The sequence below is a fragment of the Solanum stenotomum genome, chromosome 2 (genome assembly GCF_019186545.1).
Source record: "Solanum stenotomum isolate F172 chromosome 2, ASM1918654v1, whole genome shotgun sequence".
In the NCBI taxonomy this organism is placed as follows: Eukaryota; Viridiplantae; Streptophyta; class Magnoliopsida; order Solanales; family Solanaceae; genus Solanum; species Solanum stenotomum.
The window spans coordinates 37,461,922-37,484,776 of record NC_064283.1 but is presented as its reverse complement, the minus strand read 5'-3'; the positions used below and the strand labels follow the sequence as shown (position 1 = coordinate 37,484,776).

Sequence of the window (22,855 nt, the reverse complement as noted above, 5' to 3'; positions counted from 1 at the left end):
GGTCTTGAGAGTGTCTTCAATGGAAGCTTGGAACTTGGAGCAAGAGTCTCTTCAATCTTGAGGAAGGTTTTGGATTAGGGTTCTTGAGAGAACTTGAGAGAAAATGTGTCTAAGTATGGGAGAGGTGTTTTGGGAAATGTTTTAGAGATGGGAATTGAACTAATGGTATATAGGAAATAACATATGCCCTTTGGAAAAATGGTCCAACACTTAGAAAAAAAAATGAGGCGGGTGAACAGTAAAAAAGCTCACTGGAAATTGCATTTCCTGTCGGACAGATTTTACGAAAATGGGCATAACTTTTTAGTCCGAACTCCGAATGAGGTGAAACGAAGTGCGTTAGGTAGCTAACTCAAAGGGATTTCCATAGATATGTTATGGGCCACCCAATTATCTGTGTTCTAGGAGATATGACCCTCCAAATTAGACCCTCGAAAAAGGGTTCACTTGGAAATTTCGGATTTTGATACGGTTGCTCTAAAATTTGGGTTAGACCCATTTCCTACTCAATTTGACCCCCTAAACAAGAATATGAAGTCAGATTTTTGAAAAATGAAATGGATTTTTTTTGATATAGCTAAACAAGTTTCCGGTAACTTCCGAAGCACATTTTTAAGAACCTTTTGGGTCATTTCACAAAGGTCCCAAGAAATAGATATCGCATTATGCACTTCTTGGATTCTAAGTGAGGAATGTAATTCTCCGATATTGAAGCAATAAATTCAAGAATATAGACACAATTTTCCTCCTCTATACACTCTTCTATAGGCTCAGACGGCTCGATTAATTTCTCATCATCTAAACATAATGTGGAAAAATGATTGGAATGAGGTCTAGTGCGCCCTAACTTATGAATTGTATTATTATTTACACCCTCATATTTACACATACTAGAGTTTTTAAAAATAATATTATCTACTTCATTACATAACTCTAGTGCACACTTCTCAACAATGACAACATCAATAAAAGTATGATCAAGCAATTGACCTTCAACCTTTAGCTCTTCAAGTTGATAAGTATTTTTTTCTTTCTCACACATATTATTACTAAATTGTTGGGAGTCATATGATTTAATCTTTTCACTCAACTCAAAATTTACTTTCTCGAGACCCCAATAATAGGTATCTTCATCAATCACGCACTTAAATATTGATTTATAGCACAATATCAATAAATTTTCCATGTCCCCACACAACTTATTTTGTTGAGAAAAAATTAGCTTATAAGAATCCATAATGTCAGAAGTACAAAAATTGCAAGAACACGTAACGCTACATACTCTTTCAGATGACATCTCAAGAAGAGTAAAACATATAATAAAGAAAAGATAAATTAAAACAAAAATAAAAATAAAAAAAGGACTACAAGTCAAAATAAATACTAAAGACAAATTCTAAGTCATATTCCCCGGCAGCGGCACCATTCTTGATAACGTTCAAATATACTTCTTGAAAAGAAATATAAACGATCGTATGCAATATATTTACCCAACTATGAGTCGGGGTCGATCCCACAGAGAATATGGAAGAATATTGTCAATAGCAAATATTTAACTCGATAGTCGTTATATAAAAATGGGGGGATTTAAATTGAAATAAAATAAAAACAATAAAAAGTTAGCTTTGAACTAAGTATTTATTTATATTCAGACTATTAAAAGTAACTAGGAATGTGTTCCTCATAAGCTCATAATGCAGTAATACTAATAATAGTAATCCTTTTCTAGTGTATTACATGCAAAGTAATAAGTTAGGTATCTCTAAATCCTTGGTCCGGCATCTAGAGAATTTTACCCCGTACCTTGGTCCGGCTATGTGTGTATAATTTACTAACCCTTACCTTTACCTCATATTAGACATCATAATCTATGTTTGGCTTAGTTATTACTTCGCACCAATCGACACTAGACTATTAGATAGTATCAAACTAAATCTATGTTGATAATTCTTTTCTTGTTGATTACCTCCTTGGTCCGACAAGTAGCAACAAGGCGAGTTCTAACGTTGGCCACCGTTAAAAAGACTTCTAGACGAAAGAATTATCAATGCATGCTTCCACACTATTCACGAATTACTTAGTTATTATTCATAATTTGTTAATCGCTTATGGTTCTCACATCCTAATTATGAAAGTTAGTTACTCATTATCTCAGAAACACAATCAAAATTTATTAAAATAAATATGCTTGTGTTAATCATAAAAAGTTAATAACAATAGCTAGACTATCTTTTATTAATCACAAATACAAATAAATAATAAAGGAGAAGAAAAAATAAATCACAATTCTCTCGCCTCCACGGCGGCTGTTCCAAAGTTCTTAAGCTAGAAGAAAATTTATATTGTATCTTGTATCTTGGTTCTTGACCTCCCTCCCTCTCTCTAATAATTATTTCTATGCACTATTTATAGATGGAGAAAACCCTAAATAAATTAATTAGTCCCAATTAAATTAGGAATCCAAAATCAAAAGGAATTTGATTCCTTTTTATTTTTAGCGTGAACAGTAATCGACCGCCTCCACAATTGGTTGTTGCATTCACTTGTTGCCACGTGTACAGTAGAGTACACAGTAGAGGCAACTTGAAAATTTTCAATTGCAGCCGCCTTTTCCTTATATATATAAATATATTATTTTATTAAATTTAATCCATTAAGCTGCCTGCTTGATTTACTTATTCAACCTTCAATCTTTAATTCGTTTTATCTCCAAACTTTTTTATTTTTCCACCAATTTAATCCTACAAATAAAATACACAATTTTGCACAATTCATAAAATTTTTACTCAAAAAGGACAAATATAAATAATAAATGTGAAAAAAAAATGATTAAAAATATGTATTTTTAGCTTCACATCAGTGACACTTACCGTTTTGCATAAGCACACATCCCAATCCAACTCTAGAGGTGTCACAATATACAACAAAGCCATTTGTAGCTTCCGATAAGGTCAACACCGGAGTGGAAGTAAGTATATCTTTCAACTCTTGGAAACTTTTCTCACAAGCATCTTGTCCCGACCCAGGGGTACCCCCTAGACGTAACATGGTGTACTTGACCCTTAAGGGGTTGCATACAAGCCCTTAGCATAATCATAACATTAGATCATAGAAAAACGGGTAAATTTAAAACTTTCTTTAAATATACAATCGAAAGCAATTCATAAAAGAGGAAGTCTTTGCTAACAACTTTGTCTCAAACCATCTATGAATAACATGAATAAAAGTTTAGGGATGCAGCGCATAAAAAGTCTAAAACATAGGAAATGACATAAAAGGAACATAGTGGGTTTGTCCTCGAAGCTATAAGGACTCACCAATTCTTCAAGTCTTCAAACGCCTTAGAAACCTAGCCTCCAAAGCAATTCAATCTAATACACCCTACATTTTATTAGAATGTAGGCAATATGCGTTAGTACAAACTGTACCAATTATTAAAGCTAACATACCAACATAAAACATCTCAAAAATGGTTTTGTCAACATAAGACATAATCATAAGAGATAATAACTTAATCATAACATAAACTCCAACATAAGCATCATATCATCACAAGTCAACATAAGACATTCATAACTTCACACCTCAACCATTTGTCTTTCATATTCAAGAGAACTACTTCACAAGCCACCTCCAAGCATACTTGTGCAAGGCAAAGATAGCATCCCATAATACTATCCAAGCTAAGTATCTCTCTTTGGTCATTCTTGGTCATAGTCCACCTTCATAGTCAAGACCTAGGATTTGCATTTCATAAGAGCACTATACCCCTAAGTAACCTCAAGGCACACTTGTGCAAAGCATGTGGAGCGTCCCATAATACCACACACACTAAGCATAACCTTGAAGTCACCATATTCATATTTTTACCATTTCTAAGTGTCTTTATTGACCTACTTCATATGACAAGGAACTATCAACTTAAGTCAATCATATCATGGAAGTCAACTATAGCAACAATCCAAACTAGGCATACATCACATAGGAGGACACCTCATAAGTAGCTTCAAGGCATACGTCTGCCATGTATAAATGGCATCCCATACTACCACTCACACTAAGTACTTCTTTAGGCTAGCTTACTCAATGCTTACTATTCATCATTCTAGACTATCAAGAATAGAATACTACTATGCTAGACCTAACCACCATGGAAAACACCCTATCATGCAATCCAAGCAATCCTAGGAAAGATACAAGTATACAAACCTAGCTACCATGCAAACATTTAATAGGATGCAAGCTACTCTTAGGGGAGTATGAATCCTCAACCCTAAGCTATCCTTAGGAGAGTATGGTGTCTCAATCCAAAGCTACCATAAAATGGTCTTGGCCTAACCAAGTTAAGCTACCATGAAATGGTCTTGGCCTAACCAAGTCAAGCTACCATGAAGGCATTCTGACCATGCTACTTCAAGCTACACATAGGAGAGTAAAGATCCTCAATCCTAGGCTACCATGCCTATACTAGTGCAAGCTACCATGAAAAGTATTCTACCTATGCTAGTTCAAGCTAACCTTAGGAGAGCTTAATTCCTCAATCCCAAGCTACCATAGCTACAATGAGATCTACCATCCCAAGGGACATAATTCAACTATACATGAAGGAATCATAAGGCTCAACTTCAAGCTGTTCTATTCTAACAAGCATGATTCATTTTAGGTAATTAGTCTTTCAATCTAGAATCATTCTATGTGAGAAGACCTTTCACATTCTACATACATGCAAGTTATCTGATCATATTAGACTTACTCTTTAAGCCCTAGTGATCAACATTATGACTTTAAGCCCTACATTCAAGCTTTACTCCACAATCAACATACTAGTCTAGATCACAATACATACTAGTCACAAGCCTTAGTCATAGGTAATTCTAAGAATAATTCATCATAAAGTCTCAATTTCAATCATCTCAATTCATGTTCTAGCATACATGCATAAGCCTAGTTCAATTGATGATTTCATATTCCCATGTTTGGATAAGTTCTATACATGATAATAAATCAAGAGAATCTAGCAAGATAATCAATTTCTCATCCAAAAGCATAAACCCACATACTTTGAAAACTATGGTTAACCAAGGAATTCATATAAAATCTTCATAATATCATGAATCAACACTAAATTAGTCATATATGAGTAGTATCCAACTGTTTCAAATCATACCCACCTAAATCCATACATTGGAAGTAACCCTAGCTTGATTGGGGTTCTTCACAAATTAGGGGAAATTCTAGGGGACTCTATGGGTGGAAGAACCCATAGATGAAAAGCTTAACATAACTTTAATCAAAGCCCTAGCAAAAGCTCTCAACAATAGACTTTGTTCTTGACCCAAGCTTCAAGCTCTATCTCTTTCTTCAATTGAGGGTTTTTCTAGAGAGAGAAATATTCTATGGAGAGGATGAAGTTGGGTTTTCTTAAAATCCTAGGGAGAATGAATTAATTGAGGCAAACTTAGGTCTAATAAGCTTATATAGTTGCTAGGAAAGGAATAGAATAATGTAGGGTCAACTTTGGTAAAGAACTAAGGAAATAATTTAACTTAAAATTTACCAAGCCTCACGACTTACCTCGCCCTTTGCACCCCCATGGCTTGCCAAGGGCACTAGGCGACTCGCCAAGTAGACCCTTGGCTCGCCCAAATTTCCAGCAAGGTCCATAATAGGGCAGTTCACTTAGGCGATCTTGGGGGCCAATGGGAGATTCGCCAAGTAGGTTAGCGAGCTATTGTAACGACCCTAAAAACGAACTAGTGAAACTAGAGCCTCACATGTGAGTTTGGAGTTGAGAACTTGATGAAATGATGAGAAATGGCTTTTGAAGTTTAGTTTAAAGAGATTTGAGGTCAAACGTCAAGGAATGACCGTGACATCCGGAAACTAGTCATTTGAGCTAGTGAGTTGTAAGGGTCAACTTTAAATAGTCATATCTTTTAGCTCAAAACGAATTAGGTGAACCATTACCTATCCAATTAAAGGTCTCCAAGTCCTCTTTCCAACGCCACCGATTTTGCCCAATTCTGACTTTGGAGTAAAAAGTTATGGCCGAAATAGTGAAGCACTGTCCAAAAGGACGAGTTTAGACGGGTTTAGTGAAAACTTTTAAGTTTAATTTTGTGGGTCCTTAATTCTTTTCCTAATTTTAGTCCCTATTATTCTTTGCCTTTCCTAGCAATTATAAAACCCTTTTTGACCAAAATTCTTCCATTTAAATCCCTCCAATTAGGAAGAAAAAAAAGAAACCCTCCCTCTTTCAAAAAGGTTCTCTCTAGAACCCCATGGAAGCTCAAGGTGAAAGATGGAGCTAGGGTGGATGGTGGCTACTAATTTCTTCTCCAATTTCGTTTGGTCCTTGAAGATTAAGGTATGGGGACTCTTCATCTTTGATTCCTTCTTCAATCAAAGAGTCAATCCAAAAGATTTCAAAAGTTGTTCAAAAACTCAAAATCCTAATTTCGATTCTAGCATGGGTTCTTGCATTAAATGTTTTTTTAATGATGATTTATGTTATTATTAATGGTTTTAAGAAAGGAAATTCCATGAACCCATGTCTTTGCAAATTTCCTAAAGTTGGCTTATGAAGTGGGGTTATTGTTTATGATTGAATGATGATAGAATTATGCTTAAATTGAGTTGAATAGTTGATTTCTATTATTATTTATGCTTATCTATTGTAAATTATTGGGGAGTTGAGGAATGATGATTGTGGCTTTGGAAAAGGGTAAGTTGGTCTAACTTCATTGTTAATGTAGAATTGATATAGAATTTTGATATATTGATGTGTGATCCACTTATGGTGGAGGTGTCTACTTATGGAGTGTATTATGATTATGGCCTTGAAGGCATTATATGAGGAATTGAAGTGTTGACATGATATCATATATGTGAATGTGATGCAAAGGATTGTGATGAGGTGTTTAGGTAATATTCTAATTGGAATTACATATAACTTTAAAATGAGATGAGGGATATATATATAGGTGTATATGTATGCATTTTGGGTAGCACCTTTGAAGGACAGCTGCCCAAGGGATAAACATCACTTGTTTGACTATATATTTTCACCCCTCCTTTAGTAATTTCGTTTTCCTTAAGCCTTAGAACCTTAGAAACTTATCTAAATAGATTGTTCTTCAAAATCACAAGAGAAAACTTGGTTCTTTTGGATGGAATTCGAGACACACACTTCTTTTTGGTAAATGACAAAATCTGTTTTCGAGCTGGGTAGTGTTTGGTATTTTATGCATATCTCGCGATCGAGAACTTAGTTTGCAATGAACAAATATGATTTGGAAAGCTAACTCGTATACCTACAACTCTTATGTTTATGTAAAATTCTAATTTAACTGTTATGAATACGAAATATGGGACGCAACACAGGGCAAGTTCTGCCCAGATTTCGAAAATTGAAATCCTGCATATTCAGCTGTAGTGTTTTGAATATATATTTTTGTACAAAATGTATTTTGTGGTGATTCTTGTTTGTTTGCAACCTTAAGAGATGTAGTTACATCTTTCATGAAGGTTATAAAGTCTAATTTTACCATTTTTCTGTTCAAATCTAACCTGCAACTTGGGGTACCAGGCTGGACAGATTCACTGTTTTGGGAGCATACACTACAAGAAATAGCTTTATTTAAGACCAATATTTAGGGACGAGTTAATAATCCCGTCTCAGAAAGTACATATATTGGGACGAGATTTTATTTCGGTCTTTAACTTTATATGTTATTGTGAAGGTTCTAAATCTGGTCTCTAGAAAAAGTAGTAACTCGTCCCAAATTAAAACTAATTGGGTCTTAATTAATTAGAAATATATTGCAAGGCGGGAACATATTTTCACGAAAAAAACTAGCCGCCTAAAAAATCATCAATTCATTAAAATTCTAAAAGGAAAAGAAAACAAATAAAAGACGCTTCAATTTTTTCTCAATGAAATCCAAAAGAACCCTATAGCAGCGATCTTCCTAGCTAACAACCAGCTTCCCTTACAACGATCTTAGCGTACGTAGCTCTCAACCAAAAATCTGTGTTTTCTCAAAACAGAGAAAATACAGGTCTGCCTAGCAGCAAACCCAACCCAGGTCTCATTGATCAGTGTTTCATCTCTGTTTTCTCAAAACAGAGAAAGCAGAGGTCTTCCTAGCAGTGATCTCCACTCAATATATATCTTCTATTCACTCAGATCTCAGGTATGCCTCCACTTCTATGAGTTGATTTAATTTTTCTGTACAGTTGATTTACTGTTTGTTTTGTTTGAGTTGTAACTCGTCTTGTTTGAGTTCTTGTTCTCTAAGACTAGATGTTGATCGTTTTCTTAAAAAAAGATTCAGTTTTGTAGTGTGATATGATGCCAAAAGTGAAGGGGATCGATCCGTCCTTAAAGAAGTATGTGTTCGTAAAGATAAATAATAATGAACTAAACTTGAAAACGGCACTAACAACTCAATGAGCGAAAACAATATTAAGAGATAATATAGAGAGTGTTCTGTTCAAGTTGAGAAATCTGTTATGAACTACAAGTGAACTACTAACAGGGCAAGTGAGACAAGTGATTGCAGAATATTACAACTGAATAAGTGAAGAAAAGATAGTTTCATTTGGGTCTGAAACTGATGAAATATGTAAAACACAATAGAACTGATGCAAACTGACCTCCTCTGGTGCTGCACATAGAAGATTGAATGAGTGATAGTTTTGTTTGGGTCTGAAAATTGGAAAGCTTGATAACTTTGATGAAGATGCATTCTAATATTTGTTTAAAACATTCTTTCAATTCTTTCTAATTGGTTCTCTTATTTCTGTCTACTTGTATATCAGCTGTGCATCCTCTTCTGTGAGTTTTTTTCCTTCTCTAAATTTAATTTGTTGATTGTTTTCTTCTTATAGCATAGTGTATAGTGTGTGCCTAAAGAATCAATCATATTTTGACGATTATATTAACATGAGCTGATGAACGATGAAGAAAGCAATAGGAAACTGATGCAAATTACCTCTTGTATGTGATGTACATAGTAGGTAGAAACAACGATAGTTTCATTTGGGTTTCAAAACTTGGAAAACTCAAGATTTTTCAATAGTTGCACCATATTTTTTTCTATTCTTGTAAAACAGAATCACTAGCTATTTTTGACAAAACTTTAAGCGCCAAAATTTTTATACAGAGAGGTAAACGAAAAGACCAGCTGCGCTTCATCGATCTTTTTTCTACTCAAAATTGCAGCTGGTCATAAAAGTTGCCCTAGTTTGAGCTCGATCTTAAGAACGCATTGCAACTGATCAAGATTGTCACTCTGCCCTAATCTTAACTTTTTTAGCTTAATCTTGGCGTTCCTCTGCACTAATCGTTTCTTTTTCTTTGTACATTGCTGCTCTGCCTAATCGTTTCTTTGTATCATTCCACTACAACTTTTCTCAAAACAGAATTCTCTGATCGAGTTGTTGTGTTTATGTTTTATTAATGTCCTCTGCCCTAATCATTTTTTCTTTGTATCAGTGCTGCTCTGCCCTAATCGTTTCTTTGTATCGTTCCACCCCAACTTTGCTTGAAACAGAATTCCAGGTTGGTTCGTCTTTTGATCGAGTTGTTGTGTTTCTTCCATATGTTTATTGATGTCATTTTTTTCATTGTTGTGTTCAAGCTACTCTTTTTGTTCTTCCTCTTTTTTTAGCAATAAATAGGTTAATAGTTTCAAAATCTGGTCTCTTTTCTATTGTAAGATTAGTGGGAAGATTATTGGATTGCACTTTTAATAAATAATTTGATTTTGTAAAGTGTATTTTGTGTCTCAAGATTTTTTTAACTTTTTTTGAAGTATAACAGCCAAGTAAACTCATTGATTAGGAAACCTGATACTGATCACTGAAAACACTAGGTTCAGAATATTTTAGTTGAGTTGCAAGGAAGGTACATTATTTTAAGTGATTCCGGGTCAATCATAAGCTCCTTACAGGCAGAATTCACGAGCGAAACGGGTGTATCTGCACCAATTTCACTAGCCAAAATTGATTCCTTGAGCCAATGGTAGTTCAATTCCGTAGTTGATTGTACAAGTTGAGCGTCTCATATATTGTTTCGAAGAATCACTTCCTGCATAACAGCCACCACCAGTACCTTTCTCACCTCCAAAAGCACCGCCAATTTCAGCTTCATTTGTTGGGATATTTACATTAACGATGCCACAATCACTTCCTTGAGGTTTAATGCACTTAAATATATATTATCTGGATTTAAGGTGAAGATGGAACTACTTAAACCTTGAGGGACAGAGTTGTTGATTTCAACTGCTTCTTCGAAAGTCTTCAACTTCATTGCATACAGAACTGGAACAAACAATTTTTCCTTCACAATTTCAGCATTTGAAGAAATTTCAGCAATTGTTGGATGCACAAAATTATCCTCAGATTCTACGACTGAACCACCTGTAAGGATCTTTCAACCTTGGGACTTAATATTGTGGATTCCCTTCTCGAAGTTTTCCGTAAAAGTTTTCTCAAGATTCATATTTCATATAGAGTCCATATAAAATTTTAAGAAACTCACTGTTTCGTGAATAACATACCAGTTTGTATATATACCACTACGTAGGATGGCTCCTGATCAGTAGGCATAAATGTAATCGTCATATCATGGTGTATACTCCACTGATTTGGATCAGAACTTCTGTTGGTAAATTGAACAAAACGGCAATGTTTGTCTAATGTTATTCTAACATAAAGTATTTGCCTGTAGTTTTAAAAAACCTGCCTGAGGTAATCCTCATTTTGAGTTCCAGTAATTTAAATTATTCTGCAATACTTGATCAAGGTGCGAGGAAAGATCAGAGGATGCTATTTATATCTTGTTAGGCATTTAATAACACTAATATACTTGAAATATGGTAGCTGTCAGTTGATAAACCACTAATATTAAAAGAATGTCCTCTATTCAGTAACGAAAATAATAGATCTAATGAGTGTACCTCATATTTGGGAAAAGTGGTAGCACCAGTTATAGCAATGTCCTGCTTCTTTCTTGTACCCTTATCAATAGACGTGACAGAAAGATACCATTGTCATCAATGTCGAATTTCACTTAAATCTGGGGAACACCGTTGGGAGCTGGAGGGATTCCATCCAAGCAGAACCTTCCAATAGACTTGTTATCTTGTGCAAACTCTCTTTCACCTTGACGCACATTAATCTCAACACTGGTTTGCCTATCTGCTGCAGTTGAAAAAACTTATGACTTTGAAGTTGATAGTGTTGTATTTCTTGGGATGATTTTAGTTTACAATGAAAATAGTCAAATAACTAGGGGTCATCCTCATTTTGAGTTCCAGTAATTTGATATGAAGCTTGCATTTGGCCTCCAACATTCTTCTTGTTAGCTACAGAATTGATGTGTCTTTGCTGAGTGGTGCAAAACTTTCAATTCATCTAAGGCATAGTGTTAAACTGATCACTTTCATCCACAAATCTAACAAATTGACTGCTCCATTATGTGCCATATTTCTCTATCTATTACAGCCTTAACTCCATTGATTGAGGCATAGTTGGCCCTGAATGTCTTCTGAAACATGTAATCTGTGAAATCAGCTGCCAAGTCACCTACCAAAATATAGTACATTTAGTAGTATCATCTGAATGTTTTTCACCCGAATCATCAAGTCCTGCCCAGTTGAGCCTAAAATTTTGCTTAATATTAGGCATCAAGGTACCATTCTATACTTGTATTTGTGCAACTGCATAACTAATAAATCGATATATAGTGAGGGAAAATAGTGTTCTGGAGTTTGGACTTATAGCCAATGTAGCATATAGTTGCAATTACTAGTTTTCTTGATTTTTTTCTTTATGCATTTGTTTGAGGATGCGACTAAGTCATTCTTAACTTTATGAGAAGTTAGTTATGAGCCAAGACTTTTTAATCACAAGCGACTACAAACAAGATTTTTTTTTAATAACAAACGACTATTTTGTATAAGTACAAAGCTATAGAAGATTACATGTTTTAAGATGAGTAATCTTTTATGTTTCTTAGTGCAATCTGATTATTATTTTTTGTTAAAAATTGCATTTCATTCATTTTTGGAATCCAAAAAGTCACGGGTGATAGTGAGTTGTACAATAAGCCTCCCTATCAGATAATTATATACTCCATCTTATCTTATCTTAAGATGAGTTAAATGAAACACCATGAATAGTGTCTTTAGACAAATAGTATATGTTTTAACTAGTGGTGTATCAATCATAACACACATTTCTGTTTTGTGCATCTAATTATAACAAGTTGTATTGATCTTAGTATTTTTCTTATCCTTTATCTTTTTTAATCTAGCTTTTTATGTACTATTCAAGGTTATGGCTCCTAATAAGCAATGGATGCAACTAGTGGACCATCGGCTCGATGAAACCTATTTAGTAGGTGTGCAAAAGTTTTTGGATTATGCTTTTGAAAGAACAGGAGAAGAATATGAAATACGATGTCCATGTGTCAAATGTTACAATACAACTTTAGGAACTCGTAAAACGGTTGAGACACATTTGCAAGTATATGGAATAATTAAGAATTATACTTTTTGGTATCACCATGGAGAACGTTTGGGTGAGCCATTGTCAGAATCTGAATCCGAATTTGAATTTACATTTGGAGATGGTGTTGAAGTAGAAGAATGTGAGAGTGAGGATGAAGTAGAAGAACTGTTGAGAGATTTATATCCTAATCTTGATGGAGGAACTACACACGCTGATGGTGATGATTTACTTGAGGAGGAACCAAATGTTGAAGCAAAAAGATTTTACTGCCTATTGAAGGATTTCGAGCAGCCACTTTATCAAAATTCCAAAGCTTCAAAGCTTTCCTCTTTGATTAAATTGCTTCACATCAAAAGTATGGGTCGTTGGAGTAATGCTTTATTTACAATGTTATTGAAAATGTTGAAAGATGAGTTGTTGCCTGATGGCGCTAATTTGCCAAACTCATATTATGAGGCAAAGAAGATAATCAAAGAACTCGGCCTTTCTTATAACAAGATTGATGCTTGTACTAATGATTGCATGTTATACTGGAAGGAGGATAGCCAACTTGATTCTTGCAAAGTTTGTGGGGCGTCTAGATGGAAGATAGATACACATAGCGGGGAAACAAGGAATAAAAAAGGAAAAAGGATAGCATTAAAGAGCTTACGCTATTTTCCTTTAAAGCCTAGACTTCAAAGGTTGTTTATGTCTACAAAGACATCTACTCTTATGACATGGCATAAGGATAAAAGAGTTGATGATGGAATAATGAGGCACCCAGCTGATTCAATGGCATGGAAGTCATTTGATGAACTTCATCCTTCATTTGCGGTCGAGCCTCGTAATGTTCGACTTGGACTTGCTAGTGATGGATTTCAGCCATTCCGAAATTCAAAAACCTCACATAGCATTTGGCCTGTGGTTCTTATTCCTTATAATTTACCTCCTTGGTTGTGCATGAAACAAGAAAATTTTATTTTGTCAATGCTTATTCCTGGTCCAAATGGCCCAGGAGATGCAATTGATACATATCTTCAGCCTTTAATAGAGGAATTGAAGGAATTGTGGGAGGTTGGTATTGAGACCTATGATGCGTCAGCTAAAAAGAATTTTAAGTTGCATGCTTCTTTGTTGTGGACCATCAATGACTTTCCAGCATATGGAAATTTATCTGGATGGAGTACAAAAGGAATATTGGCATGTCCATGTTGCAATAAAGACACTTCATCAACTCGATTGTCTAATGGTAAGAAGCAGTGTTATATGGGTCATCGACGTTACCTTCCTCATAATCACAAATGGAGGAATGAGAAGAAGTCATTTGATGGTACAGAGGAGAGAAGACCCCCGCCACAAATGCGTTCTGGTAATGAGATACTTAATCAAGTGCAGGATCTTGAAGGGCTACAATTATCAAAGGATCCAAAGAAAAGGAAGAAGATATCACATGAAAAACGAAAGGATAATTGGAACAAAAAAAGTATCTTTTTTGAACTTCCATATTGGAAGAGTCTCTTGTTGCGACATAATTTGGATGTAATGCATATTGAAAAAAATATATGTGATAATATTATGGGGACAATCATGAATGTCAAAGGAAAGACCAAGGATACAATTAAAACTCGGTTAGATTTGCAAGAAATGAACATTAGGCCAGAATTGCACCCTATCCAAAAAGGGGAGAAAATTGAAATTCCAACGGCATGCTACACATTGTCTCCCGAAGATAAGCACAAGTTATGCCTTTTCCTAAAGAATCTAAAGGTTCCTGATGGATTTTCATCTAATATTTCTCAATGTGTGAACCTGAAAGATCACAAGATATCTGGGTTGAAAAGTCATGATTGTCATGTTCTTCTGCAACATCTACTCCCTCTTGCACTTCGTGGTATGTTGTCCAAAGAAGTGTGTGAACCTCTTATTGAGTTATCTTTGTTTTTTTGTATTCTTGGATCAAAGGAGTTGAGAATTGATAACTTGGAACATATTGAAGCTCAAATTCCCATTACACTTTGCAAGTTAGAAAAGATCTTTCCTCCTTCATTTTTCGATGTCATGGTTCACTTACCTATTCATTTAGCTACTGAAGCTAAGATTGCTGGACCGATTCATTATCGATGGATGTATCCTGTGGAGCGATGGCTATATTTTCTAAAATCTTTCATCGGTAATATGGCATGTCCGGAAGGTTGTATTGCAGAGGGCTACATTGCAAATGAATGTATGACCTTATGTTCAAGGTATCTACATAGAATTGACACAAAATTTAATCAACCTGAAAGAAATTATGATGGGGGTTTAAAGCAATCTAATGGAGGTTTATCACTATTCTGTCAACCCGGAAAAACTCTGGGAGCTAAAACTCCATTTGAGCTTGAAGTAGATGAATTAGAACAAGCACACATATACATATTGAAGAATTGTGATGAAGTTTTACCATATCTCGAGTATGGAGAATTATTTCATATCTTCTCATTATTATTTCCGTAGGATTATTTATTTTTTATATGAAATTTATGGTTCACTTCAATTTTGTAGAGAGTTTGCACAAACTCATGAAAATGCTCGCCACCTGTCTGATGTAGAATGGAATCGACTATTTATTGAATGGTTTAAAGATAGGGTGAGTAATACATAAACATAAAAGTTGAAATTTAAATATTGTAATACTCATTATAAAGTAATCATCCTAATCTTGATGATAGGTTGCACAATTGCATAAAGGAGATTGTAGTCGTATCATGGAAGATATGCTCTCGCTTTCACGCGGTCCTACACGATATTCGACGCATTCTAATGGTTACATTGTTAATGGATATAGATTTCATGTAGAAGATTATGATAAAAAGTTAAGGACTCAAAATTGTGGTGTCGTTGTATTGGGTGAGAATGATAAAGATAGTGAGAACCTTGATTACTATGGAGTTTTAACAGATGTGATTGAGTTGCAATTCGTCATGGATAGAAGAGTGGTTTTATTTCGTTGTAATTGGTTTGATGTGTGTGATGAAATAAAAGGAGTTAAGAAAGATGAGTATGATTTTGTGAGTGTTAATCCCGATAGATTCTTGAAAACAAATGAGCCATTTGTTTTAGCGGACCAAGCATCTCAAGTGTTTTATGCTAATGATAATTCCAACAAAGGTTGGCAAGTAGTGAGGAAGACTCAACCTCGTGATTCCTATGAGATTGTGGAACAAATGGATGATGATATTGTAGAGTTAGGAAGTCCTTCACAAAAGAAACGTAAAAGAACTAATGAGGTGAAGTATATTTTTATGAATTAATATATTCATTGTTACACTGTACGATGACATGATTTCTTTTATTCCTACATTGTCTTAAATTTTTGCTTATTACTTTTTATATTTGGCTCGTTTTGCAGGTTCAAGATGAAACCATTGAAGACTGAAAAAGAGGCTGACTCATCTATGAAGAGTACTATTAGATATACATTTGTCGCGCCTGGTGCTATTGGAAAGGGACGAGGACGAGGGCTTAAATCTTTGGCTGAGAGAAGAGACTTATCAACTAAGAGTTTTGTGTCTCAATCTAGTGATCTGGTTAATGAGTACATGCAAGAAATTGAAACAAGTAAGATATTTTAAATAAACTGTTCAAAATTGATATTAATAGCTCATATTATGTAGCCGTTGTTATTTCTTACAGCTTCTTGCTCTCAAAAGAAATATTCTAAAGTATTAATAATATGATTTGTCTTCTCCATGTTATGTAGGGAAGGGTCGAGGGCAAAGACTTACAAACTCTAGTGTGTTAACTAGTCAAGGAATGACAATGATACCTAAGAACTCCATCGATCTTGAGAAAGAGAACAAGCAAATTAACCGTTCAGCTCATGCATCGACTAATCTAGGTAAGCAATACACCCAAGAATTCGAGACAAGTAAGATTTTTGAAAATTTGCTATGTTTTGAAATAAAATTTCCAAGTATCTTATGTGTACATTCCCTTTGTATTTTCTTGGAAACTGTTCTTGGTCTTGGGACTCGTTAAAATGTATCATACTTTTATCACTTTTCTGCCCTCAAGCAAGTCGATAGTGAAAAGTGAGTCCTTGTTATATTTTTTTATATAATGCTCTGTTTTTTTTCTGTCTCGAAATCTAATCTTCTCTTTGAGCCGTTGTTATTCCTTACAGCTTTTCACTCTCTAAAGAAATATTCTAAAGTATTAATTATATGATTTGTTTTCTCCATGTTATGTAGGGAAGGGTCGAGGACAAGGACTTACAAACTATACCTTGTTTACTAGTCAAGGAATGATAACGATACCTAAGAACTCCATCGATCTTGAGAAAGAGAACAAGCAAATTAACCCTTCAGTTCATGCATCGACTAATCTAGGTAAGCAATACACCCAAGAAGTCGAGACAAGTAAGATTTTTGAAAATCTGCTATGTTTTCAAATAAAAGTTCCAAGTTTTTCTGTAATATCTTTGAACTATTTTCAGTTCCTTACTTTCCAGATGTAGCACATCGTAGCTTCCCAAAGAGCAACCTCAACTTCGATCAGTCTTAAACTTCTTCTAGTTAAAGAAGAGGATGAAACATGCTTGATATGCTGAAACATGTATTCATATTTTCACACCTCCAGCTTATGTGCACAATAAAATTAGTAGTAACACTTACTTTTATAAATGTCACAGATTTTTCCTATTTCATGGCTGCATCCATTTTTTTCTCTACTTTGTATTCCTATGTCATGGCTGAAACACTATGCTAAAGTATTGGCAATATGATGTGATTTCTCCAGGTTCTACAGGGAAGGGGCGCGGACAAGGACTTAAAAGCTCTACTTTGTGTACTAGTCAAGGAATGGGAATGAAATATAACAACTACATGACTTCTGAATCTGAAGTGGGATGTATCAACAAGAGTGCTCTTTATGCTAATCAGTATATTAAAACTCCTCCTATAAGCACAAGAGCAAATTCGACCATGTCGTCTAGTCAAGAAATGCAAACAATGGATAAATCGATTCTTGAGAAAGAGGATATGCAAACTAATCTTTCATTGCCTCCATCAATTGATCAAGTTATGGAACATTCTCAAACAACTGAAAAAGGTACGATATTTTTTAGCCATATCTTATTAGTTTGTAAACCTAAATTTGATTGCTATAGTTTTTGCTAAATTATGCACCGTAGGTTCATCAAATCCTACAAAGGTAAGAAGAGTTCGAGGGAGCAATATGTGCAAAGAAGTTGCTTCACTTGAAAATGGAGAAAAGCTGAAAGTAACATTTTACAATAATCGAACTGTTGGAACAAATAGCAAATTATTTTCGAGGCATTTGGGAAAAATTGTTCGTGACCGTAATATATGTCCGTTGGGAGTAACCTCTTGGAGTGATATTAAGCAAGAGAAGTTAAATCACATGTGGGTAGCTGTTGAGGTAACAAATTTAAACTTCATTCAAATCTTTCATTAACATAAGTATCACACCATTCTCATGTGTTACTGAAATCTTATTTACTCGAGATATCGAATAGAAAAATGACATGGTACCTCTATCTAATAATATTTTCAAGGTGACAAGGATCTGCCTGTAATATTGATACAACAAATGTGTTATTGTTCTACAAGCGCTTTAGTCCCAGAAGCGAAAAGAAAGACTTCAGTAACAGCGGGAAAAAACTTTGTTTTGCAATTTCCCCTGTTTTGTTTTTTTTCTTTTTTGCAATATAATCTTTGATCTGATTTTTTCTTTCAGTTTTGTAATTCTTTTTCTCTGCTTTGTATTGCTTTCTCTGTTATGCTCAGTAACATTACATTACTCTCTTAGGCAATATCAGTACAACAGACCACTAAGAGTGTACTCTAATTAGGAGTGAGTTTACCTGTTGTACTCGACCTGCACAAGACAGGTTTTTAGAACCCCATGTGTTCACTCTACTACTCATCTTGTTAATTAAATCTTCACAATCAATTGAAGAGAGCCTCTTTGCTGATATGCGGATACCCAAGTATTTAAACTGTAGTTTCCCTTGCTCATACCCTGTTAGTCCACTCTATTTATTGCTTAAAAGTTAAATGAGGAGTGTTCTAAAAAGCGAGACAAGTAATCCTTAATCTTACACAATTAACATCCTAAATAAATGAGGATAGTAAAAGAACTACATCTAACGAAAATTCCTGTCCCGATTTTTGTAGCACAAATTTGAGGCTGTTGACATGAATGATCATCGTGATCATATCTTGGGATGGATGAATGAGTTATGGAACAAATGGAGAGGACACTTGCATGCAAAATATGTGAAGGATAAGCCCATTCAACAATCTCTCAAGAATATCCCAAGGGGAGTAGACAAAAAAGAATGGGAATGGTTAGTAAAGGAACATTTTACTTCTGAAAGTTTTCAGGTATGTATATTGGTTAAGTGTATTACTAGGAAACAACCTAGAAGTTTGTTAAGGCATGAAATGCCTTATGTTTTAATAATTTTGTTACAATTATTCCAATTAAGCTTATTGTTTCACAACTACAGGCAAGAAGCATTAGAAATGCAACAAACCGATCTAAGTTAAAGATGCTTCATCATATTGGTAGCAAACCTATTCGAGAGATTATTTATCAAAAGGTATTGTTAAAAAACTATTTTCCTTGATGGAGTATTTACGAGGTTTGTGTCGTTATTTGACATATTTGACTTTGATGTAAAGGGTGGGAAAGATGGCAATCCACCAGATTTGGCGTCTATTTTCTTTGAGACTCGTAAGAAAGATAACAAGCTTGTTGAACCTGAAGCAATTGAAAAACATGTACGTTTGGTAAATTGAATAAGTTAATCTCTTGAAATTGTTAAGTGTTTTGATAGAAAATGTCCTTTTATATATTTTGTAGGCTCAACTTGAGGAAGTGGTTCAAGAAGATCCATCTCTATCTAGTATAGAGATTGTTGAAAAATGTTGTGGACCACAAACTCGTAGCCATGTATTTGGATTTGGGGGTGGAGTAAAGGCGAAAGATTTGAAAGGTGGAACTTCTTCAAAGGCTGAACTATTGTCCGCTCTACGTTCAACTCGAGATGATAACAAATTCTTGAATGAAGAAAACAAATCCTTGAATGCGGAAAACAAATCCTTGAATGATCGCTTGTCTACCTTAGAAAATGAGATGAAAGAAATAATGAAAATGAAAGAATTATTTGCTGCTCAACAATCACATGTTCCACCTACAATATCGCCTGTTTCAACTGAATGACAATTGTTCTGCTGACCAAGTAAGTAATAATATACCCGACTTTTTTCTATTCCTGAGATGATAGTTCTGCCTCAATCTTTGTACGATGTCTTCATCCTCGTTGTGAATGGTTTGGCTTCTTTTTTTTTCAAGTGAAAGATGAAATACCTAAATGATATCATCAAGATTCTCTTCTAGAGAAGTTACAGACTAAGCATCCACAACCTTAAATAGGTCTCATATGAGTTCACTGCCATACATAATAGCAAACAATAGTCTGTACAACGCAAAACTAGCAGTCCCAGTTCCGAAGTTCCACATCCCTTATATTTATAGATAGAAACTGTTGGGAAGCTGAAGAAAAAGTAAGTTTGCATAATCAAGGATTGTTTTACGACAATGAAAGAACTTGCTCCTATAAAGTTTTGTGTATATTGTTCTTGAGTTGTAATAGTTTGCTTTGAGTTGTTCTTAATTGACTGTAGTAGCTGTTGTTTTGTGTTTGTTAGGGACTTGATTCATTCATTCAAGAGAAGAGTTAAGAGGTTAGAAGTTGGGATTGTTGTCAACAGTTCTCTACGTGTTAGAAGGGAGGTTGTAAACCATAAATTGCTACAGTTTAGTTGAGTTTTTGGAAAATCTTACAGAGGTGAGTCATGGTTTTGCCTTCCTTGACAAAGGAACTTTCTGCTCAAAGAACGTGATTCTCGGAGTACATAGGTCACAACCAAACTAAACATGATAAATAAGCTTCACTATCATACTGGTTTAAATGATATTCAGTCATTTCAGGAGTATATGTTTTGAGTTTCAGTGCTCATATATGGTATGAAAACTAGAATTATAATTGTTGGATGAATAGAATCAATATTTGCTCATTTCAAAGTATTTCAAAGCTAAAAATTGACTAAAGGATTAAGAATTTTAATATTGTTGTCTCCAGCTACAGATTAGTCATTCAACTCTTGTCCCTGCAAATGCCTGTGTAACCAAACCTGTTGGTATATATCTTCTGACTTAGATCCACAACCAGCACAATGTTTTCATCTATTATCCATATGCACTTTCTTGTCATTGCTGATTATAATACAGATCTATTCTCATTGCTTTTATTTTTGTAATTACTAGTCTATATTAGCCTTGTTATCAAGTTCTGCTTGTTCTTTTTCCCGGTTCCACTGCTCTATTCCTGCACGCCTCTCTTCGCTGCCATCCATAACTAGACATAATAGTGGGTCTCATGTGGAGCCTCGAACATCAATCGCCTGATACATATTTGTGAAAGCTTTCTCAAGTTAGTTCTAGATGATGTTTTCACACAAGAGATTTCTGCCCTGTTTTTTTGTTTATAGCAATTGTGTTTGCCTAGCTTATTTTTCATTCCTACTCGTCTCCAAAGCTATTAAGTCTGTTGTTTCTATTATGAGACAAATGTTATGTATTTAAGTTGTAAATCTTCAAAATAGATATTGGATTCTCGGTTAATGCATCTCAAAGTTTTCTAATAGATTTTTTCTTATTTTCTAGCAGCTTTTGTTGATGTTTCTGGATGGCACTTGATGAAGATCGGAACTTTAATTTTTTTTGCCTAGCTTTTGTTCATTCTCCAGTGCAAGATACAAGTTTAGAAGAAGATGAATGAGCTCACTATTAGTTTGCTACAAATTTTATGCAAAACTTGATGTCATAGTCTAACTTGGATGTTAGCTATTTTTTTTTTGGTTAAGGAAGTATTGAAACTAATATCATGGATGTAAACTAGTTTATTCTAATTAATCGCTCTCTTTACATATATCTTCTTCTCTCTGTCTCTTCTCTCTCTATATATACATATATATCATCTTTTTGTAGCGAAAATTTTAATAGCAATTTGATATTTGTTGTAATGTATATTAGTGGTCAATCCAGGACAANTATCTTCTTCTCTCTGTCTCTTCTCTCTCTATATATACATATATATCATCTTTTTGTAGCGGAAATTTTAGTAGCAATTTGATATTTGTTGTAATGTATATTAGTGGTCAATCCAGGACAAGAATTATTGCTGGTCTCTAAAGGTTAATCTATGACGACCAGGCTTGTTGCAGGTCTCTATTGGATAATCTAGACCAACAAATAATGCCCGTCCCTAAAGCTATTCTAGGACGGGGTTGTTGATAGTCGCCAAAGCAATTCTAGGACGAGGTTGTGTGATAGTCGCTAATGTATTTCTAGGACCAGATAGTACTCGTCTATAAAGATATTCTAAGGCCAGCACTTTAATGGTCGCTAGAGATTATTAGGACTAGATCTATATCATCTCTAAATATTATTACGACTAGTTTTTGGTAGTCGCTAATGAGTTTTACCGACCTGGAAAAAGTATTTCCCAAAATATATTTGGTCTAATTGAGACCATAAATACCATCTCTGAAGGTGTTTCGCGACGAGATTGGATCCCCGTCCCAAAACCTTTTAGCGACTGATTTTTTTGTCCCGTCGCTGTTGAGCGATAGCGAAGGAAGCTTTTAGGACGGATGGCGACCAGATTTTTCAGGTCTCAAATGCTCGTTTGGGACCAAATTTCGACTTTCAGGGACCATATTTCCCTTCCTTAGAGACTGTTTTTCTTGTAGTGATATTTGTATTTGTACATGCTAGACTTACTTGTGATGATGATCCTGTTTTACGTCGACATTTCTGAGCTAATAGAAGTTAAATAAGTTATGTAATTATATTTTTAAGGTTATATATACTCGTGTACAAGCTGAGAACCTTGATACGTTGGTCGGGCTACGGTTTGAATTCTTGATGTTTTGTCGGACTGTTTCTATGCTAAAGCCCGAGGTTTGTGTATAAACTTGTACATGTACTCTTGTTATTTTCTTGTATATTTGAAGGGTTATCTTGAAACCTTGGTTACTTTTGTCACTTTTCATTGTCATGTTGGTATCCTTAAGGCATTAAAGATGCTTGTGTAACTCGCCCACTTGTACAGATTGTTTGATCACCTAGCACTCTTGTTGGGACCTTGTCCTTCTTGTGGCTGTGACTTTGTCACGCTTGGCATGCCTCTTGATTCGGATCACTTGCCATCTTGACTCTGGATTTTTAGTCCGTCTTATGAATGGAAGTTGTCCATTTTAAGTACGAACTAGAAAGCCATTTT

The 22,855-nt window shown here is 34.8% G+C and overlaps 4 protein-coding genes across 7 annotated transcripts in view; 3 read left to right on the top strand and 1 right to left on the bottom strand.

Annotated features, from left to right (window-relative positions):
* LOC125854930 (uncharacterized) overlaps positions 1-22,855 on the top strand; it is a 632,422-nt gene that overhangs the window by 349,635 nt on the left and 259,932 nt on the right. The window lies entirely within an intron of this gene.
* Positions 1-22,855, bottom strand: part of LOC125854934 (OVARIAN TUMOR DOMAIN-containing deubiquitinating enzyme 1) — a 1,192,864-nt gene that overhangs the window by 1,029,441 nt on the left and 140,568 nt on the right. The window lies entirely within an intron of this gene.
* On the top strand, positions 7,966-21,481 carry LOC125854919 (uncharacterized). Of its 3 annotated transcripts, XM_049534521.1 has the most exons (12): positions 7,966-8,195; positions 9,500-9,565; positions 15,890-16,098; positions 16,241-16,378; positions 16,731-16,868; positions 17,278-17,589; positions 17,672-17,919; positions 18,678-18,887; positions 19,013-19,105; positions 19,188-19,286; positions 19,369-19,747; positions 21,238-21,481. In XM_049534521.1, the coding sequence occupies exons 3-11, from the start codon at positions 15,897-15,899 to the stop codon at positions 19,726-19,728; spliced, it is 1,800 nt and encodes a 599-aa protein (XP_049390478.1). In that variant the 5' UTR covers positions 7,966-8,195; positions 9,500-9,565; positions 15,890-15,896; the 3' UTR covers positions 19,729-19,747; positions 21,238-21,481. The 3 variants fall into 3 exon arrangements, with proteins under 3 accessions (XP_049390478.1, XP_049390476.1, XP_049390477.1); XM_049534519.1 differs by lacking the exons at positions 7,966-8,195; positions 9,500-9,565 and adding an exon at positions 15,419-15,767; XM_049534520.1 differs by lacking the exons at positions 7,966-8,195; positions 9,500-9,565 and adding an exon at positions 15,419-15,767 and having other exon boundaries at positions 21,235-21,481.
* LOC125855949 (uncharacterized) lies at positions 12,346-15,660 on the top strand. The gene is made up of 4 exons (XM_049535585.1): positions 12,346-14,951; positions 15,043-15,127; positions 15,210-15,548; positions 15,649-15,660. Exons 1-4 carry the CDS (start codon positions 12,346-12,348, stop codon positions 15,658-15,660), a joined length of 3,042 nt encoding a protein of 1,013 aa, XP_049391542.1.

Bases quoted from the DNA above. Each gene is read 5' to 3' on its own strand.
- LOC125854919 (XM_049534519.1), top strand. The intron at 17,920-18,677 runs GTAACAAATTTA...CGATTTTTGTAG, and splicing joins ACATGTGGGTAGCTGTTGAG to CACAAATTTGAGGCTGTTGA. The intron at 19,287-19,368 runs GTACGTTTGGTA...TATATTTTGTAG, and splicing joins CTGAAGCAATTGAAAAACAT to GCTCAACTTGAGGAAGTGGT.
- LOC125855949 (XM_049535585.1), top strand. From the start codon at position 12,346: ATGGCTCCTAATAAGCAATGGATGCAACTAGTGGACCATCGGCTCGAT. The intron at 14,952-15,042 runs GTATGGAGAATT...TCAATTTTGTAG, and splicing joins GAAGTTTTACCATATCTCGA to AGAGTTTGCACAAACTCATG. The intron at 15,128-15,209 runs GTGAGTAATACA...TCTTGATGATAG, and splicing joins TTGAATGGTTTAAAGATAGG to GTTGCACAATTGCATAAAGG.